Raw genomic sequence first — 20,852 nt, 5'->3', positions numbered from 1 at the left:
CCGCACCGCGCTAGCTAGCTGCAATCGAAATAGACTGAGGATCGTGACACGCAGAAAGGGGGAAGTTTTACTCGTTTGAGAAAATCCCAAATCAAGATCGGTGTAAAAATGTGTTCGTGAAGAATGGTGTTATTAAACAGAGCGTAAGAGAGTGTAAGTTTGGCTCAGGAACTAACTCTAAAGTGTTAGGCTGACACTAACTTGCGCAGTGGCAGTCCTCGACTTTCGTCGGTCGAGTTGACCGGTGACATGACGGTCGAGTTGTCGCAGTCATGATGACGTCTTTACGGCGATCGCGTAGTGTACTAGGGCCCCTGTTTTTTTTCGATCAAATTAGAATCAAGATTTTTTTTATTTCTAAAATATGACATTGTCAACCTAAAGCAGACTTCTCTCAATATAATGACATCTTAGTTTTTGGTAATTTTTTAACAGTTTCTTGACTTGTCTTGGGCCCGGGGGTAGAAATTAATACGATTTTCCTACGCGGTTTATTAATTATCCTTAACCCTCCATAATTTGCGCAGGTAACGCTTGCAATGCGGGCGCGTTGTCACGCACAAATTGTGCGTATAAAAAGGACCGCGTAGCTTTAGGGTTATGTAGGGGGTCTGACGATACAGGCCAGTTGGTGCCGTGCAGTGCGACTTGTGTGCTCACTGTACATCGTGCGGTGATCGTCATCTTTATATTTGTGTTTGGTTTTGTCGTCGTCATTGTCATTTTACCCCCAAATTTCCCTAAAAAATTCAAAACCCGGCCCTTATCTGGGGCTCTAGAACTCTAGTCCCACTGGGGCGCTAGAACTCTTTTTTTGACATTTGGGATGAAGGCCTATCATATTAGCCTGTCGTAGTAGTACGAAAGGCTAACAAGTAACATCCCAAATGTCAAAAAACTAACTGGGGCGCTTGAACTCCTTTTTTGACATTTGGGATGTAGGCCTATCATGTTAGCCTGTCGTAGTAGTACGACAGGCTAACATCCCAAATGTCAAAAAACTAACTGGGGCGCTTGAACTCCTTTTTTGACATTTGGGATGTAGGCCTATCATGTAAGCCTGTCGTAGTAGTACGACAGGCTAACATCCCAAATGTCAAAAAACTTACTGGGGCGCTTGAACTCCTTTTTTTGGCATTTGGGATGTAGGCCTATCATGTTAGCCTGTCGTAGTAGTACGACAGGCTTACATCCCAAATGTCAAAAAAGGAGTTCAAGCGCCCCAGTTAGTGGCACTAGACATAGGCTAGTCCGAAAATAAATGTGGCCAATTTACTTGACTACCTCCGTAAATAAGTGCCACACTTGGTACATGTACCCAAAAATGCAGAACTTTGTCAAATTTTGATTTTCACAGTTAGACTATATTTGTAGTTAATTTACGCTTTACACATGCTTTAGAAGCACACTCGCGCGATAGAAAAGAACTTTAAAGTTTACATAAACTACAAATAAAGTCTAAGTGTAAAAATGAAAATCTGACAAAGTTCTACATTTTCAGGTACATGTTCCAAGTGTGGCCCTTATTTATGGAGGTACCGGCAGTCCAGTAAATTGGCCACATAGGCCTATATGGAACTAGGAAAATGACTGCTTGTATGCAGTGTCATTGATAAAGTTTGACAATGTTGTTATTGTGGTTCTTTGACTGTAATGTTTCATTTCCAGAGAAAGCTACGTAAAACAATAATCCAGTATGGCAGAAGTAGCAGAGAGAAGACGGGCAGTAATCACCACTCTGTTCAAGGAGTATGATCGTGATGGCGCAGGGGAGCTGACTCCTATACAGCTACAGTGCATGCATGCGAACTTACGACAGGGAGGAGTCAGTCTTGCACAGGTACGTTAAGCAGGGGCGTCGCCAGACCTATTAGAAGGGGGATTTACAACAATTTGCCGATAGGCCATCTGAGCTGAAAGGTAGCTTAGAGCTTTTCAGGTCACCTGGCCACCGCAAAATCAAAAAGGGTGAGGGACACCATTTTTTTTTGGGGGGGGGGGGGGGTGTCCTTGTGCAAAGGGAACAATCTTGGACAATATTAGACAATAGGTGGTGCTATTCATCGTGACATATTTGCCGACAGACGTAGAGGTTTGCCAACAGGATGACAATTTTGCCAACAAAAACAATTTCTTGGGGGATCACACCTTCCCAACACCACCCCAACACCCCCTCCCACATCCCCATAGCCCCTCCCACATCCCCACTCCCCCACCCCCACCCCTCCCCCCCCCACTCCAAGCAATACATGTGATGTTACAGTTAAGACCCTTCGTTACATTATCCAAAATCTCTGTGTTGGACCCATGTCGAACCCCGAAATTTTCGGAACCCCTTTTACACGAACAAGAATTGAGCATGGCTTTCGCACAGTTTTGGTGATCTACGCTGATAAAATTCAACTCTGATTGTGACGTGGTTGAGAAGCTCTGCCCGGGTAGAAAATGCAAAATATATGTACCGAGCAGTGTAGTGTGAATGGTATGCATTGCCAACCCCTGTTCAATATGTGAAACCAAATAAATTGTACACGTTTTTCCTGTTTTCTCAAAATGAATATAGCAGCCACTTACCTAAAAGTTCAACAGGTTAGTTGTTATGCACCCTACTTAACCACTTCGCGCCGGTATTATTTTGACATTGACCGGACCCAGGTGTGTCGTTGTTTTTCACAAACCTCGATGCCAGACAAGTTCAGGCTGTCATCTGCGGGTAGCACACCCTGATATTTCCGGCCTCGCTCGCTGCGAGCGGGTTCGCTGACAGATATTTCTGGCCTCACTCGTTGCGTGTTTATCCGACATCCATTCCGAATACCGCAAAAGCTTTGCGTGTATCCACGTCATCCGACGTGAACTGGTTAAAGAAAACAATAGAAGAAGGCCATTTCCAAATATGAATCAAGTGACGCATTTTAGAAAATTTCCGTTAGTAGTTGGTTTGTAATTTGGTGTATCTGTGAATGCAAGCGTTGACACGATGCACACATGCTTGCGTGTGCTATAATTCATCGGTTCAGTGCGTGACATCCTGTAGCTGCAATCGGCTGAATGAGAACGTATCCCGGATGCTGATTTCGGGCACAATTCAGAACATGACTATGCAACTTTTGAATTGAAGTTAAGATCCTAGTATGTTGTTTTCTCGGAATATACAGCATTCACTGAGCTAAAACTTCATCTGGTTAGTTGTTAAGCACCTGTCTTTAGATTTTTAGCAGTTCTGTTGCTTCGAACGAAAAAACTGCACAAATGATAAATGATCTAGTACCCTACTTTTAATTGTTAAGGTGCAAGCTGCAATGTCCTACTGCTGTTTGACCGATGATGCGTGTGAGCCCAGCGAGCTCTTTGCTACCCTACAGGAATTAGATCGCCGCTACTTCCTTCTGCAAGACTTTCGCTGGGAATTTGCCCTCTTGGACAGGCTCCAGCAGGATTTAATCACAGAAGATCAAGCAAGGTTGGTAGAAATAAATTTGGAAAACAAAAAATTGTCCCTTTCAAATCCTCTGTTCTCATCGTAGTCTGGTTCCCTGACCTGACAACTCCCCAACGCCCTGACTTCTAAATTGTTGGTCAAACAACCGTCACTGGATTAAAACTAAACATGATGGCCCTTTTTTAAAGCTTGGTTCTGTTTCCAGTTTGGCTTTATCATTAAAAGGTTTTAATGTTCCGATGAAATTTTAAAAAAATCATTTGCTTCATATATCATACAGATGTATATTTGTGAAAGAAAACATTGACTAATCTTGAGCTGGAATCTTCAAAGTTAGGGACCCTATTTGGATCCCTAATCTTCATTAACATCAATGGTGATTACAACATAAGAAGCATTTCCAAATCAACTTCAATTTGGTAATCTTTTGTCCCCAACATGACCCTTAATTTATTGTCTTTAACGTTGTTGTGTAGACTGGTTTCCTGCTGAATGTGTGGAACGGTAATGGAAGGACCGGGAACCATCCAACCTTCTCGATAACGACAGCATGAAATATTCCATGGAAAATTTGTTGAAACAATCTAAAAGTTAAGATTTCAACGAGTAATTTCCCAAAATTTGAATTTTTTCCTTTTCTGTAAATAATTTTATGGCCCAAGTACTTATAATTTTGGTTATGCAAATAAAAATGTACAACCTATTTAACAAATTTCAGGCGCAATTCAAAACGTGACTCGCAACTTTTGAATAGAAATCAAGATCCTAGAATATTGTTTTCTCAGAATATACAGCATTCACTGAGCTATAAACTTTGCATCAGGTTAGTTGTTAAGCACCCGTTTTTACATTTTGAGCACTTTCATTGCTTCAAATGAAAACAATACACACCTAACAAATGATCTATTCTAACTTCAACACACTTTAATATTCTGCCACCGTGTAGGTTTATGTTTGAAGCGGTACATGGCCAGCTGTTCTCCAAGCATCACTGGGAGAAGTTCTTGAAGAGTCGATCAGTTCCTGGTACCGGTGTCAGCTTTGCAGAGATTGAAGTTGATCTGTGTAACATCCCTAGCCGAGAGGACATGGCGTATGAGGAGATGGAAGAACAAAGACAGAAAGGAGGTTTGGTTTCATGGGTGCTTCATACACTCAACCAAAAAAGAACGTCCCCCATAATACTTTTTTGTCTGACTCAAAAATTACTGGGCATATCTTGCTCAAATTACAACTGATCAATACATAAATTACTTAGCAATCCAGCCATGCCCTTTGTTTGGCCCTAAACAGTGATAATGTGTACGAAATTATGCAATTTATGACAAATGGTACCGGAAAAAAATTCACTTTTGTATACGTGCAAGGTGAGTGTGAACCACAACTTGCACGTATATAAAAGTGTTTTCGGTATCATTTGTCATAAATTGCATAAACTCGTACACATTTTCACTGTTTTTGGCCAAATAAAGAGTATGGCTGGATTGCTAAGGAATTTCTGTACTGATTAGTCGTTAGTTGAGCGAGAGGTGCTTAGTAGATTTTGAGTTAGACAAAAAGAATTGGAAGGGGGGACTTTCTTTTTTTATTTGAGTGTAGTTAAAGGCTCCATGAAATAAATTTTTCAGAGGAACATCTTTTGTGGAACTTTCTACTCCTCTTAAATGTATGAAAACTATTTGACATCCCTATTTGGTTTATTTTGTGGAAAAGTGCTCTTCTTTAAACATTTTTAAAAATTGTCCATACTTTTTCGGACAAATGATGGCGCTGTTGCTGTGATGTCATTTCAGGAAGACACTGTTCAGTTTAGGGGTTTTCTGTTCAAATTGTGAACCCAAACATTTGCTCATTGAAAACATCTGTGAGAAAAGTTGGCGAAAATGTGTATGTTGCTCCAAAATGAGGAGTACGTGTTCATTGGCTTTGCATTTTTTTCTGAGAAAATGATGATTGAAACTGTGAAAATACATATATATACATGTACATTTGTGTGTTGAAACAGAGAGAGCGAGGCAGATAGAAGAGAAGAAACAAGCAGAGGAGCAAGCTCGGCTGAAGAGACTGGCCAAGATGGAGGCCCAGCGTCTCAACAAGGAGGATGATGTAAAGAAAAAGAAAGCTGTCGAGAAGAAGAAAGAAGAGGAGATGATGCAAGAGAGGGAAGAAGAGCAGCGAAGAAAACTAGAGGAGGGTAAATATGCAATGTGGTAGTCAAGGTCAGCAGCCTATCCAGTTGGGGGAGGAGGGGGCGGGGAAATTCCCCCCCCCCCCCCCCCCATCAGGCGATATTTCACCAATTGTTTTGTTTTTGTAAGAAAATGAACGTGCCAACAATTCAAAACTCATACCATAATACCCCCTCCCTTTTATCTCCATGGCTGTTAAGCCAAGAAAGGGATCTTACGATAGTGTTTTCTTTCTGTTTTTATGAGTTTGTTCTGCATACAAAAGGGGAAGTTGAACAATAGAGGACAATAGGGTCCCCAATTCCCGAAGGTCCTCAATTTAGCGATGTGTACAAAACATATGGGAGGTCTTCCTAAAAAGTTAGAGTACAAACAAAAGAAGGACAATAGGGTGTCCCTGATTGCAAGCAAATACACACTTATGTGTGTGTTCGTGTATTCCATAGACTGTCTAGTGCTATCATATGAGAAGTCAGACTCCAATCTCAACCAAACTTGGTGACAATCTTTGGGTATGGAGACTTCAGCTGACCTAAGACATTTGAGGTCAAAGGTCATCTGTCTAGGGGTCAAATGAGATCATTGTTGTTTTTGGTTAGGTAAACTGAAAAGTGCTATCATATGAAAAGTCAGAATTCAATCTCAACCAAATTTGGTGACAATAATCTTTGGGTTGGGGGACTTCAGATGACTTGAGAAATTTGAGGTCAAAGGTCATCTAAAGGTCAAATGAGGTCATTGTTTTTTGGTTAGTTAAACTGAACTGAAAAGTGCTGTCATGAAAAGTCAGACTTCACTCTCAACCAAATTTGGTGACAATAATCTTTGGGTAGGGGGACTGCAGATGACTTGAGAAATTGGAGGTCAAAGGTCATCTAGGGGTCAAATGAGGTCATTGGTGTTTTGGGGTAAGTTAAACTGAAAAGTGCTGTCCTATGAAAAGTCAGACTTCACTCTCAACCAAACTTGATGACAATAGTCTTTGGGTAGGGGGACTTCAAGTGACTGGAGTCATTTGAGGTCAAAGGTCATCTAGGGGTCAAATGAGGTCATTGTTGTTTTTTGTTAAGTTAAACTCAAAAGTGCTGTCATATGAATAGTCAGACTTCACTCTCAACCAAACTTGGTGACAATAATCTTTGGTTAGGGGCACTTACGATGACATTTGAGGTCAAAGGTAAATACCGCCAGCATGCCAGGGGATCGGGGAAGTTAAACTAGTAGTATTTTTTACCATTATTGGAATGAAAAGAACTTTTGAGAACAATTACTGTGTTTACCCCTTCCCCTCCTCTCGACCCACAACCTTGATTCGCTACTGGTCAAGTTACTTGTTTAAACCACGGATGAACAATTACGAAAAGGAATGCCATTGAATAGCTTTTGAGTTGACTTAGGCCTGGATGACTGGTGATGATGATTTGGATACGACAATAAAAAGGTAACGGTAAAGGTGACAAACCTGTGTTCACAGGAACGGAGTACCCATCTCTCGTTCATCTTTCTCAGACTCATATGCTGCTGTGGGGGATCGCCACACCTCCTCCACAGCGAGTCTGTTACCTTCCCAGCATTGAATAATGCCGACCATTTAACACCTGGGTTGAGAGGAGTAATTGAGGTAAAGCGCCTTACTCAAGGGCATAACACGGATGGCCACGGTGGGGCTCGAACCCACAACTTCACGATCATGAATTTACCTTGAATCACGGTAGAATCGTGTTAGAATTGCGTCAACGCAGCTGGTGAAATATTGTCCAATTTACATGATACACAAATGGACGTGGAACGCGCAAAATCTGAGACAAACAAAACTTAGCGTACAAAAGTTCCAAAGGGTTGTCTAAGGGGCGTGGCTAACTCGCAAATGGCGATAGATCAATCTTGTGCTCTACCGCTAGACCACACAGTACTACTCTAACGATGCCCTAACTTAGGATACAACACTGCTTCTTTGTTATTATACTGTTATTGAATTCTGCAGCCCGTGGGAAGAAGGAGGCCGAGGAAAGAGACAGGGAAGACGAAGACAAACGAAGGAGGATGAAGCTGGACGAAGAGAAGGAACGTGAGCGACAGAGGGAGCTGGAGATCATCGAGGTCCAGCAGGCCTTGGAGGCTCAGAAGGAAGTGGAGAGAAAGGCCCGGGAGTTGCAGGAGCAAGAGAAGAAAGAACAAGAGAAGGCCAAGAATGCTGAGGAAGAGGCAGAGGTAAGTCTAGTCGTGGCCCAAGAAAGGATTTGGTTTTGTTCCCCATATGCAGAGGGTTTTGTCTCCCGATAAGACTGGTCAAGCCATTTTAGTGGCAGAGCGCTTCTATCATGAGTTATATGGGGAGTCAGGTTGGCGTAGCGGTACTTTCCTCGCCTTCCACCGCTGTGACCCGGGTTCGAATCCCGCCTGGGCCAACATGTGGATTGGGTTTTCAGTCCCTACCTAGTTCAGTGTGTTTTCCCCAGAATATTCTTCTGGGTTTTTCCTCCCACCTCTAAAACTGTAATGTCTTCCCATTGTCTTCTCTCTACAGGTTTCTTCAGGCTTTCAAGCTTACAGTGCCTAGGGCGCTATTTTGGGAATCCTTGGTTTCATTACCAGAAATAATTAATAAATAAATCAATAAATAAATAAATATCTGGTCTTGGTAACATGGGCGCTGTAACCCACAAAATTATTAACATGCTTAACTTATTAGCTTGAGTACAGAACAAGTGGAGTATACTGAAAATTTCTCGGTCCCAACGCCAACATTCACAAGGCCGGATTTGATTCATCTTGTTGACGGTACCCTATACCCCAGACTGGGACCTGGGTGCTCTGAAATGTGCAAAACTAAATCAGGCCAACTTTACTCACTCTTTAGCCAGCAAATTTATCCAAAAATTCCATTGGGCAAAGATATGTTTGCACATGAGAGGGAAGTCAAGTGATTTCAAAATAAGGCTGAAGACTAGACTGGTGCATGTCCAACCATGGTCCAACTATTTGGAAAGACTGACATCTTCATTAGTCTGGTGGCTGACTATGGAGAAATGTGTATAAATAGAGACTAGTTCCCGGTTCATGCCACATGTTTCTTTTGGCACAGTTGATTGATGCAGTACTGAAGTGGCGTTGGACTGGTTGTTTCATGTGCCAGTCTATTTTCTTGTATTGCATGTTTTCAATACCTTAAGTTTTGGGACTCTCATACACAGTATTGAGAGTCCCAAATTTTCGGACTACCTATACCACTGCAGCGGCTCGACCAGAACCAGCTGCAATAGGGGTACCGAATCTGAATCCACTCCAAATCACGCCTAAGGGCCCTCCAATTCATATCTGGGACGAGTTCTGGACATAATGCAGGTAGAATCTGCATTTGTCCCAATCACGTTCTGGGGAAATTTTCATTAGCATCTAATTGACTCACCAATACTGAGGATAACTTCATTGCGGGAAGATTGCAGGTAAGTTGTTTTGAATCCTGCAACTTACACCTGATAAGATGTCCTCAACATGTCTGGAACTCGTCCCGGATTTGAATTGAGACGGGCCCTAACGTAAGTTAGGGTCAGGAGTCACACACTTCTGGGTAGAGCTTGAAATTGAGATACAACCACCCTACAAGACAAAGAACTGTATTAAAGGCATTTCTTTGTTATTGTTCATCCCCGTTAACTTCTGAATTGAGTTGTGATTTGTGTGACAGGACTTGTGATTACTTATGATTCTTATGATTCACCACCCGTACGTCAACTACAGCCCTGAAATGAATCTTGACAATCTTTTGTCTCCTTGATGTAGCTTGCAGCAGCGAAAGAGAAAGAGGCTGAGGAGGAGGCCAGAAAGGCCAAGGAGGCCATCAAGAATGCATCGGATGCGGCTGCCAAGAAAGCTGCTGAAGAGGCCGAGAGAGCAGCCAGGGAGAAACTCAAACGTAAAATCATCTCCACCGACAGATTGGTCCCAGTATCAGAATCGCTGTTAGAATTGTGTGCACTTGGTACTAGTTTTAGTAGGCCTGCCTTGTCTTGTTTATCAATGGCATCACACATACAATCGAATAATTGATACTTAGATTGATTAACCACTTGGCTCTGGGTTTATTTTTACCGAAAAATTTCAAAATTTTCAAAAGGCAAAATTTCCCAGCCAACTTCTGATATACAGCCAAACACCGCAAATACGGATTCGCAAGAGTGATTTCAACAGTGTTTGTACGATATTTCTTGCCGAAACCTCATATGTTTCAAATCTCCGGGGTGTGCACTGAAGCGTAAATTGTACAACAATAGGCCATGCACAACGGCCCACACAACGGTCAGCACATGGTCAGCTTCCCGTGTCTTGATGTCTTGATCTGTCAGCCGTGCCTGGGTACAAAAACAGCCAGTGCGTGTTATCACGGCCTCCGGCGCGAACTGGTTAATTGAGTAACTGAATAATTGTTGCAGCCCTTCTTTGAAATTTCACTTGTTTTTGTTGGTGATTGCAGGTGAGCGTAACGAGCGTATCCGTAAGGACCTGAAGGTAGCTATCAAGCAGAAGGATCGCAAATTGCTCGACAAGTCCGTAGCAGAATTCAAGAAAGCCAAGCTAGCCGACACGGACGGAGATCTGCACAAGGCAGAGAGGATACTCACACAGTTCAAAGCTAAAGATGGTAAAACAAAAAACTTGACGATCCTCCAAAATAAAGTGAATTGTTCACATTCAGAAATTTTGTCCACAAAGTTTTGCATGTAAATTGCCCAAATGGTGCTCTTTATAGTGGTTTAAAGATACATAGGATCATTTGCTTTTTGCTTTTTCCCCCTTTTTTTTTATTTGAAGCAACAAAAATGCTCAAAATCTTAAGTAGGGTGCATAACAAATAACCTGATGAAGTTTCAGCTCAGTGGATACCATACATTTTGAGAAAACAGAGAACGTGTACATTTTTTAGGTCTTGTAACTGGATTCCATTTTCGAATGCTCGATAAAAAGGTGTGCCCGCAGGCATTCTCCTTCGATGTTAGGGTTTTTTTTAACGCTACCATTTCAGGCAGGATAATTTCACAGGGTATTTAATACCAGTCCCATTTTCACTTTGGGAAAAGTTACTGTTGTTATAAAATTGGTATGGTAGATCATTTGTGCCTTTTTTTCGTTTGAAGCAACAACATTGCTCAAAATTAAAAGCTAGGTGCTAACCTGATAAAGTTTTAGCACTCCAATTGCTGTATATTCTAAGAGAACAATATTCTTGGATCTTGAATTCAATTCCAAAAGTTGCGGAGTCTTATTTTGAATGGCGCCCGAAATCAGCATCTGGAACACTTTCTCATTCAGCTGATTGCATACGCGATGTCACACACTGAACCAACGAGTAATAGCATGGTGCATTTGCGTCATGTCAACGCTTTGCGCGCACCCATTCATGGATTTCTCCACTTACAAACCAACTAGGATCGGACATTTCCAAAAAAATGCGTCAGCCTGACTCATCTTTTGAAAAGACCTACTGTTATTGTTTTCTTCAAAATGACAGCATGCCAGAAGGAATAATTTCTCGGGGAGTTTAGTGTCATTACTATCTTTAAACCAAGTAAGCTTTTTGACAATAATTTGGTCAGTTACGTTTTGGATAGCTGTTCTCCTACTTTTCACGTGGGTCTGCTTGAAAGCCTAAAAAGGTTATCCGCAGTAGGCCCATTGTATTAGGAATTTGTTGCAGCATTCAGAGCAATTTCCTCGGAATCTGCAAACAATGAAGTTATCAGCATTGTGTCCAAACAGATAACTTCATGACTGGCAAATTTGCGGGAAATTGTTTAGAATCCTGCAACAAATACCCGAAACAGTGGGCCTATTGCAGAGAAACATTTCCACAACTTATCTGGATAATTTTTTAGATGACTCCTAAGGAAAAATGATTATATATGGAGTAGAAAAATACTCTATGTAATGTCTGTCACAAGACAATATAACTCTTCAGGCCGGCGTATATTTCCGGTTTTAGTAGCATGAAACGACTGAGAATATTTCTATTCCCCCTGGATGGGATGCCAGTCCATCGCAGGCTACTCCCCAGCTAATGCCGGTACCCATTTATACTCCTGGGTGGAGAGTGGCAAGTTGGGGTGAAGTGGCTTGCCCAAGGACACAATATATGGCCAGCAGCGGGATTCGAATCCCTGACCCTCTGATCACGAGTCACAAACCCTAACCTGAAATTTTGTCATGTTTGTTATACAGACCTAGTGAGAGCCATGGAGCACCGTAACCTGGAAGAGTTAGAGCAAGCCATCAACTTCGTCAAGAAGAACTCTCTGGAGGCTCACATGCCCCAGGAGATGGTCCGCGCCAACAAGATGCTGCTCGGCCTCAAACGGCTCAAACGTCTCAAGGACGAAATCCTGAACCTCAAACAGAGCACGGTGGCCGAGATCCGCAGCTACAACAAGCCCCCGCGGGCCGTCCACATGGTCATGATTGGCACTTATTTGTTGCTAGGCAACAAGGAAAGTACCCTGAAGGTATCCAAGATGGTTACTTGGTTCCCACCCATTATGTGGGCGGAGCTATGCTGTTTAGGATGGGGGCTGCAGATCGGGACGCAATAGTTGTCATGTGGACAGTAGTTGCATGTAGTTGCTCATTGATATTACTTCACCAGAAAACATGTAGACCATTTTCTTTTTGACATGAGAACAATTTGCACCCATTTTTTGTTCATTTGTATATGTGGTGTGAGTTGGGTGGCATGGGTGGCTTGTGTGTAAAGCGCTCGCCTCTCACCAAGGTGACCACGGTTTGAATCCTGGCCACGGATCACATGTGAGTAGAGTTGTGCGTTGGTTCTCTTCTGTGCCACGAGGGTTTTTCTCCGGGCCCTCCGGTTTTCCTTCCTCCAAAAAAATCAAACACTTTCGATCTCAGTCTGTGCTCCGTGGTCATATATGGGTCGATGTGGCCGGCAGCCATAGGCGCCTTTACGTACCAGCGGCCCGACCACGTTGTAGCCGCGTCCTTTGCAATTCAGCATACCAGCTGCGAGTAAGGATGATTAGCCTCACAAATTATTATTATATTAATCACTCATCTTAGAACGATTGGCAAATACAAATTTTTCATGAGGCACTTTACAGCGGAAAACGACTTCATCTATCACTTTTCATCTGTTTTTGTACAGATTATTGTGAATCTTGTTTTATTGCCATATTTTGTTATCATAATGTGGCTGGTTTGCAAGTTTAGTCGTTTCGTTTTAAATGTAGAGATATAGTGACAACTACTGTGTCCCGATCCAGCAGCTATACTGCATGTCATACTAACCTACTAACCATAAGCACTTATATCATCTGTAAAACGTGTCTCATTATTGCAGTGTGTTATGCAGAAGGAATGTTGCAGCCTGACGCCACTTTTTTCATCATATATCATCTCAATGAATGTCAGTCATTGCAAAAATGTTGCAAAGACATGAATCTGGGACTGAGAAACATTTCTAATTTTGCTAGGCAATACTCGCCATAGACTTTGCACACAACCGCTGAAGTGGCTTCTTGATACTACATTCTTTCCTGTTGTGTTTTGTGAAGTCGCAGTAGTGTTTTTTTTTCCATCATTTTTGAAGATTAACATCGGTTTTAAGAGTGGTGTTCCAAAATCTTGCCATATCGAAACTATTCCGAAAACTTGTATTGAAGGTAGTATGCAACATCTGCTTTTGCTGTAATTTGCGGAAATGGGTTGATTTGGGGTCAGTATTTTATAGCAAATATTGTTACACTGAACTGTTTAAGGTTTTGGGTTCATGGATGCTGGAAAAACCAAGAAAAATATGCTGGTGTAGTCTGGTTTCCTGACCCTACTTCAGACAAAATAGAGTAATTTATAGAGATGTCGGGAATTAAGCCATTTGCGAGTAAAAATATGCCAAGCATTCTGAGGAAGTCAGTGCACCAGAGGTTTTTCAAATTTAAATTCCAAAGGGTATAGGTCACTCGCAAATGGCTTATTGTCAGGTCAGGGGACCAGACTAGCTGGCTTGCACCCATTCACGGATGTGTAACTAACCTTGGTGAATAGGGGGCAGTATTTGAAAAAGATTCTTTGGAAATTGATGCAAAAATTCCACACCAAGTGCCACGATTTCGCAGGATACTTGGTACTTTTGTTTTTTGATGTTTGAAAATGTTGTATATTACCTTTCATGACATCAAAAGTGCAAATTTTGAAAAAGTTTTGATCGATGTCAAAAGATCGACCGTTGCAGTAATTTGGAACAACGCCAGAGTCTATTCAATGCAAAATTAATGCACTTAGTTTGTCTCTCTGAAAACAAACATCTATTTGGGTGGAATTGAGTTGCTCCAAAGATCTAGAATGTCGTCTGAAATGCATGTAGCTATATTCAAAGCATATCTTCTTGTTGCATGTACACTGAGTTGACAGAAGACATGAAAAGCTCTCATTGATATGAAAAATCATCAAGGATAAGCAAAATGCGCCTTCTTTACGTATTACAAAATTGATATTCATGCAGTATCTTAAACTAGATTACATTTTTGCGATCAACTGGATGCTGAGTTTGATCATTCATCATATAAAAAAAGGATTTGAAAGAAAGAAACAAGTCCTTAAAAGGACTACGTTTTCCTTTTTTTTCCCATCATTTGTTGATACTTATAATCATTCCTTTACAGGTAAGTGCCCTTTTTGTAACCAAAGCGCCAAAAATGGTTCCATCCCCCTTCAGATCTCGGCCATTGAGTGACAAAAATTATGAAACTTGGTGAATGTATAGAACAATATGAACATTTATGCAAGGCTTTTAACAGAAAAAGTTTAAGGGGGGGGGGGGGTTCCGCCCCCTGTCACTTTTAGGGTTAAATTTTTTTCCCCACCAAATTAGAGCGTGGAGCATCAAGGGCGGATCCAGGGAGGGGGCCAACAGGGGCCATGGCCCCCCTCCCCCCAAAAAAACGAACAATTTTTTTTTTTTAAGTGACATCACAATCTTTTCCTCAAAATAATTTAGTTTAAGTCGTCAAAAATTGCCTCAGATTGCACCAGAGAGCATCAAGAATCCAAAAAATGTCATGCGCTGTCAGTTTTTGGACCCATTTTTTTGGAGGACCAAAATTGTTTTTGTCCCCCCCCCCCCCAAAAATGATGTTCTGGGCCGCCATTGTGGAGCATACAGTACATCGTAGCAATATCTCCCAGAACTAGAAATGCACATCATTGAGCCCATAGTTTGTTGCACGTAGTTGCTAGAGATCATGAGCGCACATTCAACCAATATGACATGCAGATATCAATACACTTGATGACAAGCACAGGATTGAGGCAAAGATGGACTATGTTTTACATATGGATGTCCTTTCACGGATGTTTCTTTATTTGTTGGTGCATGTAGATATTCAACATTGCCATTGCAATATACGTGTACATGATACTGGTAATACCTTTCCAAATAACAAAAAATTAAAAATGGACATGTTTAAATTACTACTTGCATTGAACGCTAAACTTAGATTGGGAAAGTTAAAAAACAAACATCAAAGTTAAAGTGCACACGTTTTAGAAAGCCAATCATTGTTTCAACCTAACTGCTTTTGTTGGCAATATCGTTGTATCTGTTGACATTTATGCCATAGCAAATAGTGCCATCTATTGTCCGTTAGTGGTCAGTCTGGTCCACTTTGGACAGTTTCCCATTATTCAGATGTCCATCTCCCCCCCCCCCAAAAAAAATTCTTGCTACCTCAGAGTGCATGGTCTGTCTGCAACTTTGTAATCACATTTTGTAATTCCCGAAACTGGTCTTATCTTGCGACTCATCTTAGGACTTAAGACGAGTCCCCGCTCCAAGATCAATCTTAGCTAAGACGCGTTCTAAGATAGATTTCACTAAACCCAGCAAGACGCGTCAAAACTACCCATTTGATGGCTGTTACGTGTTCGTTTTTACTGCTTGACAAATTGCGCAACAGTCGTTGAAAAGAAACTTGCAAAACCAATTTCCTGTGTTAGTGTGCCAATTAAACATGAAATTTACCCAGAAAAATTACTCTACTCAATAAATTTCACACGTGAGGTAGTTCTACACAAGATGCGATAGAGTCATTCTTGCTCCTCGTTTCAATCACTTTCATTACTCTATTTCAAAAAGTCGACTAGTTGTTGGCGTATTATTATTTTTTTTTAAATAAGTTATTTTTATTTAACCTACCCACATATCAGATATCTTTTCAAATCTGTTTCTTCAACGGTTTTCTTACTCCAACCTATAACTCTACGACAACATTCATCTTTAACGAGAAGATATTGCAATGATTTCCAGATGATTATTACAAATAAACACACGCATTAATGAGAGAAGACGACCCTCGGACCGATCTTAAGTTAAGAAGAGTTCAGCATCGTTGCTAAGGAAGTTACGACGTGTTGTTCAAACGCATCTTAAGTTTAGTGAAATCAATCCTATGAAGAGTCGCGAGTTAAGACAAGTAACCCTTCCTAAGACGCGTCTTAAAAGTTTTGTGAAATCGGCCCCAGGCGACACCCATGATTACAGATGACGTATGTAGAACATAGTCCATTTTGCAGGGGGACTTGTAATGTCCTGTGAATTTCACACTCTTGATCCTGTGCTATGTCATCTCTTTGTTACCTAGTCTGAAGTAAGTTCCAATCCTAACAAATGTCCTCTCAATCAGATCTGTACATGTACAGCTTGTCAGGTTTGTATCAAAGTTCACTTTTGAAGGTGAGTTGGTTTTTATGTTATTTGAAATAGAGACTCCAACAAGCCATGTACCAAAAGTCAATTGAACCCCTAAATGTATATTAATTATTCTTATAAATCGTACATAGTAGTTGACTATGGTATTTTGTGAGATTTTTATAGACTTGTGAGGACTTGTGAGGACTTGTGAGGACTTGTGAGGACTTGTGATGGACATGCGACGACTTGTGACTGACTGTGAAGACTTTTGATGTACAATGTACATGGGAGGACTTCTGAGGACTTCTGAAGACTTGTGAGGACTTGCGAGGACTTGTGATGAACATGCGACGACTTGTGACTGACTGTGAAGACTTTTGATGTACAATGTACATGCGAGGACTTCTGAGGACTTCTGAAGACTTGTGAGGACTTGTGATGGACATGTGATGACTTGTGACTGACTGTGAAGACTTTTGATGTACAATGTACATGCGAGGACTTCTGAAGACTTGTGAGGACTTGTGATGGACATGCGACGACTTGTGACTGACTTTGAAGACTTTTGATGTACATTGTACATGCGAGGTCTTCTCAGGACTTCTGAAGACTTCTGAAGACTTCTGAAGACTTGTGAGGACTTGCTATGGACTTTTGATGACTTGTGGTGGACTTGTGATGGACTTGTGATGGACTTGTGATGGACTTGTGATGGACTTAGGACTCGTGATGGACGTGTGATGGACTTGACAACAACACTGCAATTTAGTGTGGCAGTTTGTTGTAATATAGCATTAGTGATTTAGGAATTGAACAAGTGCGTATTCACTATGATCTTTCTCAGCGTCATTACAAATCAGCTCGCTCGATTGTTTGTGACTAACATAATGTTTATTTGCTATTAAACAAAACGTTTGTGACTAACTGAATTTTATTACTAACAGACCGTCATCAGCGGAGAACTCTGAATTTCTCACAAAACTCACTGGTGCAAATAAATAATTGGGTTGGTTGTGCATTCTAATTTTGCTGGACACTTCAGTTTCATCGCTCAAATTTAGAAGAATTGCCGAGGTTACCAAGATTGCTTTTGCCAATATAAGTTAGAGTTCAGTGGAGCTCCTAGTGGTTGCTTTTGGTTTCACCTCGAAAAGTATAGAATTTTTTTATAAATTGAAACCACTTTTCTTTTTTTTCCAACAGTACTTCAGGCATTAATTGTTGTGCCAAAGAGGCACACAACAACCCAAAAACAAACAGATTTTTTTTCATAAAGGTTGCAGATGTCAAGAATAGGGGAAAAGGGAAGTTCTTTCATTGAAATATACCATATAAAGTTTTTTTTTAGGAGGAAAAATGTGTTAATGAGCATGGGGAGGGCAACTTTACCTCACTAAAAATAACAACCACAAGACACAAAAATAACAGTATTTTATAGGGAAACTGAAGAATGTCTTACTTTTCACTTGGTTGGTTTTTAAAAAATACACCAAATTTCTGATGGTGGGACTTACCTTTACTTGGTACTTGGTTGGATCTTCTCCTAAATACTCTGAAGGGGGGTTTCAACAGGAGGCCAGAAACACCGGGCCAACCTCTTCTCTTAGCGATAAGTGTTACTGGGTTCTGTTACGTACATTACAGGGTTCTGTTACGTGCATTACACAACACACGGGACCTACGGCTTTATGTCCCATCAGAAAGACGAAGCAATAATGGTCAAGTGCCTTGCCAAGTGTCCAGACACGGGTTCGAACCCTCAATTTGCTGCCTCTGAAACAACAGAGCATGAGTCTGGTGTGATGCTCTTAACCGCTAGGCCATCGATACCTGTTCAATTTTCTCAGAGTTCTCTGCCTTCTTTGTTTGCCTAGGATTGGAAAGGCATGCAAGCATTGGTCGGTAAGACGGGCAAGGAAGGATTGAAGCGTCGTGTCCTCCAGTGCGATCCCACCAAGGTGCCCGTTGCTACAGCGGAGCGGGCCAAGCATCTGTTGAAAGAGTTTGATCTAGAGCAAGTCCGAGATGTCAGTGCTGGTGCAGCGGTCTTCTATGCTTGGGTAAGAAAAAAAAATGAATACATGTACTTTGCCTTGAGTTTGAGTATGAGTTCTTTACTTTGAGTACAAGAATGAGTACTTTGCTATGAATTCAAGTATGAGTGCTTTGCCTTGAGTATGAGTACTTTGCCTTGAGTTGGAGTATTAATTCTTTGCCTTGAGTTGGAGTGTGAGGACTTTGCCTTGAGTTGGAGTATTAATTCTTTGCCTTGAGTTGGAGTGTGAGGACTTTGCCTTGAGTTGGAGTATGAGTACTTTGCCTTGAGTACAAGTATGAGTACTTTGCCTTGAGTTGGAGTATGAGTACTTTGCCTTGAGTTTGAGTATGAGTACTTTGCCTTGAGTTGGAGTATTAATTCTTTGCCTTGAGTTGGAGTATGAGTACTTTGCCTTGAGTTGGAGTATGAGTACTTTGCCTTGAGTTGGAGTATGAGTACTTTGCCTTGAGTACAAGTATGAGTACTTTGCCATGAGTACAAGTATGAGTACTTTGCCTTGAGTACAAGTATGAGTACTTTGCCTTGAGTTCGAGTATGAGTACTTGGCCTTGAGTTCGAGTATGAGTATTTTGCCTTGAGTTGGAGTATGAGTACTTTGCCTTGAGTTGGAGTATGAGTACTTTGCCTTGAGTTGGAGTATGAGTACTTTGCCTTGAGTTCGAGTACAAGTCTATTTTTCAGTGAGTACGAGTGCATACTTAATACCCCCGTACTTAACACCCCCCCCCCCAAGTCTAGCTTTTTTGTGTGGTGACAAAGCACATCTCAAATTACCGTTTGGAGAAGGTTGAGAAACAGTATTGTTCATAATTTATAGCTTAAATAAGAACCTGTGTTTGTGTTCTTTTTGAAGACCTCAGCCACCATAGAAGAAGTTGAAGACATCGTCAGGCAGAAGGAAGAAGGCCTGGAGCCAACGACTCACCACGGCGGACCTAAGACACTCAAGCATGAACTGCAATCAGGAACCCTTACCATTACCATATAAACATATAGGGATTGCCCTCTAGGGAGTCAGGTTGACACAGTGTTGCCTTCCAATTCTGTGACTTTGGTTTGAATCCCGCCTTAGTCGCGACTTTTATTTTTCCAAAAACAAAAAATAAGTTTAGCAGCTTTTTATGCCCTGCCGGCGAAGCCGAAGGGGCATACTGTTTCTGCCTTGTCCATCCGTACATGTGTGCGGGTGTGTACGTGTTCTACATAACCCCTGAGGACCGACACACAAAGGGAGAACAACAGATCCTTTCAGTCCTCGGGCGTTGGGTCTTTTGTTGGAAATGGTCCTCTGTAGTAAGTTTGTGTGCTTAGTCTATGGGTGAGTGTTAATTACAGGGACAAAGGGAAACACAAAGCATTGTCCTCGAGAGTATAGTAAAACAAGAGTGTGTGCATGCATTTGTTTGAGGTGTAAATCGATGACACACACGTGCAACACAGGAACCAAGTCAAGGACAACCTCGATTAGAAGACGTGTACAAAACCAATGAGAGCTGTTGCAAAAAAGTTGCAAAACTAGGAAAAGGGAAGAGGAACAATAGGAAATCCTTGATTTACACCACAAACAAACCTGCATTGCATTGGAGAAAACTGGCTTTTTTTTTCAAAAACTGCTTCTAATTTTTCATAATTAGTTATTCCGAGTTTTCTTTGCAATTGATTACACACCTGTGAAGGGGTACAAGTCTGCTAGACTGACTCTCTGACCTTACAATTCCCCAAAGTCTATAAATGCTCCGTTTCATCTTAAATGGGGTCAGGGAATCAGACTACAAGAACATGAATGGTTTTCTTGGGTTTTCCAGCATCTACAAGCCCAAAACGTGAAACGTGGCATTTTAACAATATTTTCTTTAACGTACTAATCCTCCAAATCCATTTATTTCTGAAAATTGCAGCAAAAGCAAATGTTGTACATTCCCTTTAAAGACAAAGAAAAAATATCATGACATAATTTAAGTATACAATTGTTCTCGTGTACATTTGATCCGATTTGTTTGTTAATGATTATAGATATGTGGGAAAGAATACAGTGAAATCTCAATAAGCCAAAACTCGAAAACCCTTCTAACTCGCAGTAAGAACTTATTCCCGTCTATTGTTGTTGAAAAGAAAATCAATTTGCTAACTCAAAACTTGCTTAACTCAAATTTTGTGCCCATTCCCCTGAGGTTTGACTTATAGAGATTTTATTTCACTGTACTCTAAGATCCAGTTTGTGGAGAGTCAAGTGCATTTTCTAAGTAAAAAATGGAAATGTTTCTTGGTCCCAGATTCATGTCTTTTCAACATTGTTGTAATGACTGACCTTCACTGAGAAGTCTGAGATAATATATGATGAAAAAGTGTCGTCGGGATGCAACTTTCCTTCCATTCGTGAGTAGTGAAATCAGCAAAATCTGATTTTAAAAGTGAATTAGAACATCTTGAATGATTCGAAAGGCTATGTGACATCCCAAATGTAAA

The 20,852-nt window shown here is 41.2% G+C and overlaps 1 protein-coding gene across 1 annotated transcript; it reads left to right on the top strand.

Moving 5' to 3' along the window:
* Window positions 1-19,982, top strand: LOC119728600 (trichohyalin-like). The gene is made up of 11 exons (XM_038200898.1): window positions 1-153; window positions 1,669-1,840; window positions 3,291-3,463; window positions 4,389-4,570; window positions 5,448-5,636; window positions 7,616-7,842; window positions 9,415-9,547; window positions 10,106-10,273; window positions 11,848-12,128; window positions 18,202-18,387; window positions 19,240-19,982. Exons 2-11 carry the CDS (start codon window positions 1,697-1,699, stop codon window positions 19,372-19,374), a joined length of 1,818 nt encoding a protein of 605 aa, XP_038056826.1. The 5' UTR covers window positions 1-153; window positions 1,669-1,696; the 3' UTR covers window positions 19,375-19,982.
* The last annotated feature ends 870 nt before the right edge of the window (window positions 19,983-20,852 follow it).

This window comes from Patiria miniata, unplaced genomic scaffold, assembly GCF_015706575.1.
Source record: "Patiria miniata isolate m_02_andy unplaced genomic scaffold, ASM1570657v1 HiC_scaffold_20, whole genome shotgun sequence".
Taxonomy (NCBI): domain Eukaryota; kingdom Metazoa; phylum Echinodermata; class Asteroidea; order Valvatida; family Asterinidae; genus Patiria; species Patiria miniata.
The sequence above is the reverse complement of the archived record's forward strand: the minus strand, read 5'-3'. Positions and strand labels throughout refer to the sequence as shown.

What these genes read in the sequence shown, in the direction of transcription:
- LOC119728600 (XM_038200898.1), top strand. Translation starts at nt 1,697, where the DNA reads ATGGCAGAAGTAGCAGAGAGAAGACGGGCAGTAATCACCACTCTGTTC. An exon ending in ATCACAGAAGATCAAGCAAG is followed by an intron (nt 3,464 to 4,388) that starts GTTGGTAGAAAT and finishes GCCACCGTGTAG; the next exon opens with GTTTATGTTTGAAGCGGTAC. An exon ending in ATGCTGAGGAAGAGGCAGAG is followed by an intron (nt 7,843 to 9,414) that starts GTAAGTCTAGTC and finishes TCCTTGATGTAG; the next exon opens with CTTGCAGCAGCGAAAGAGAA.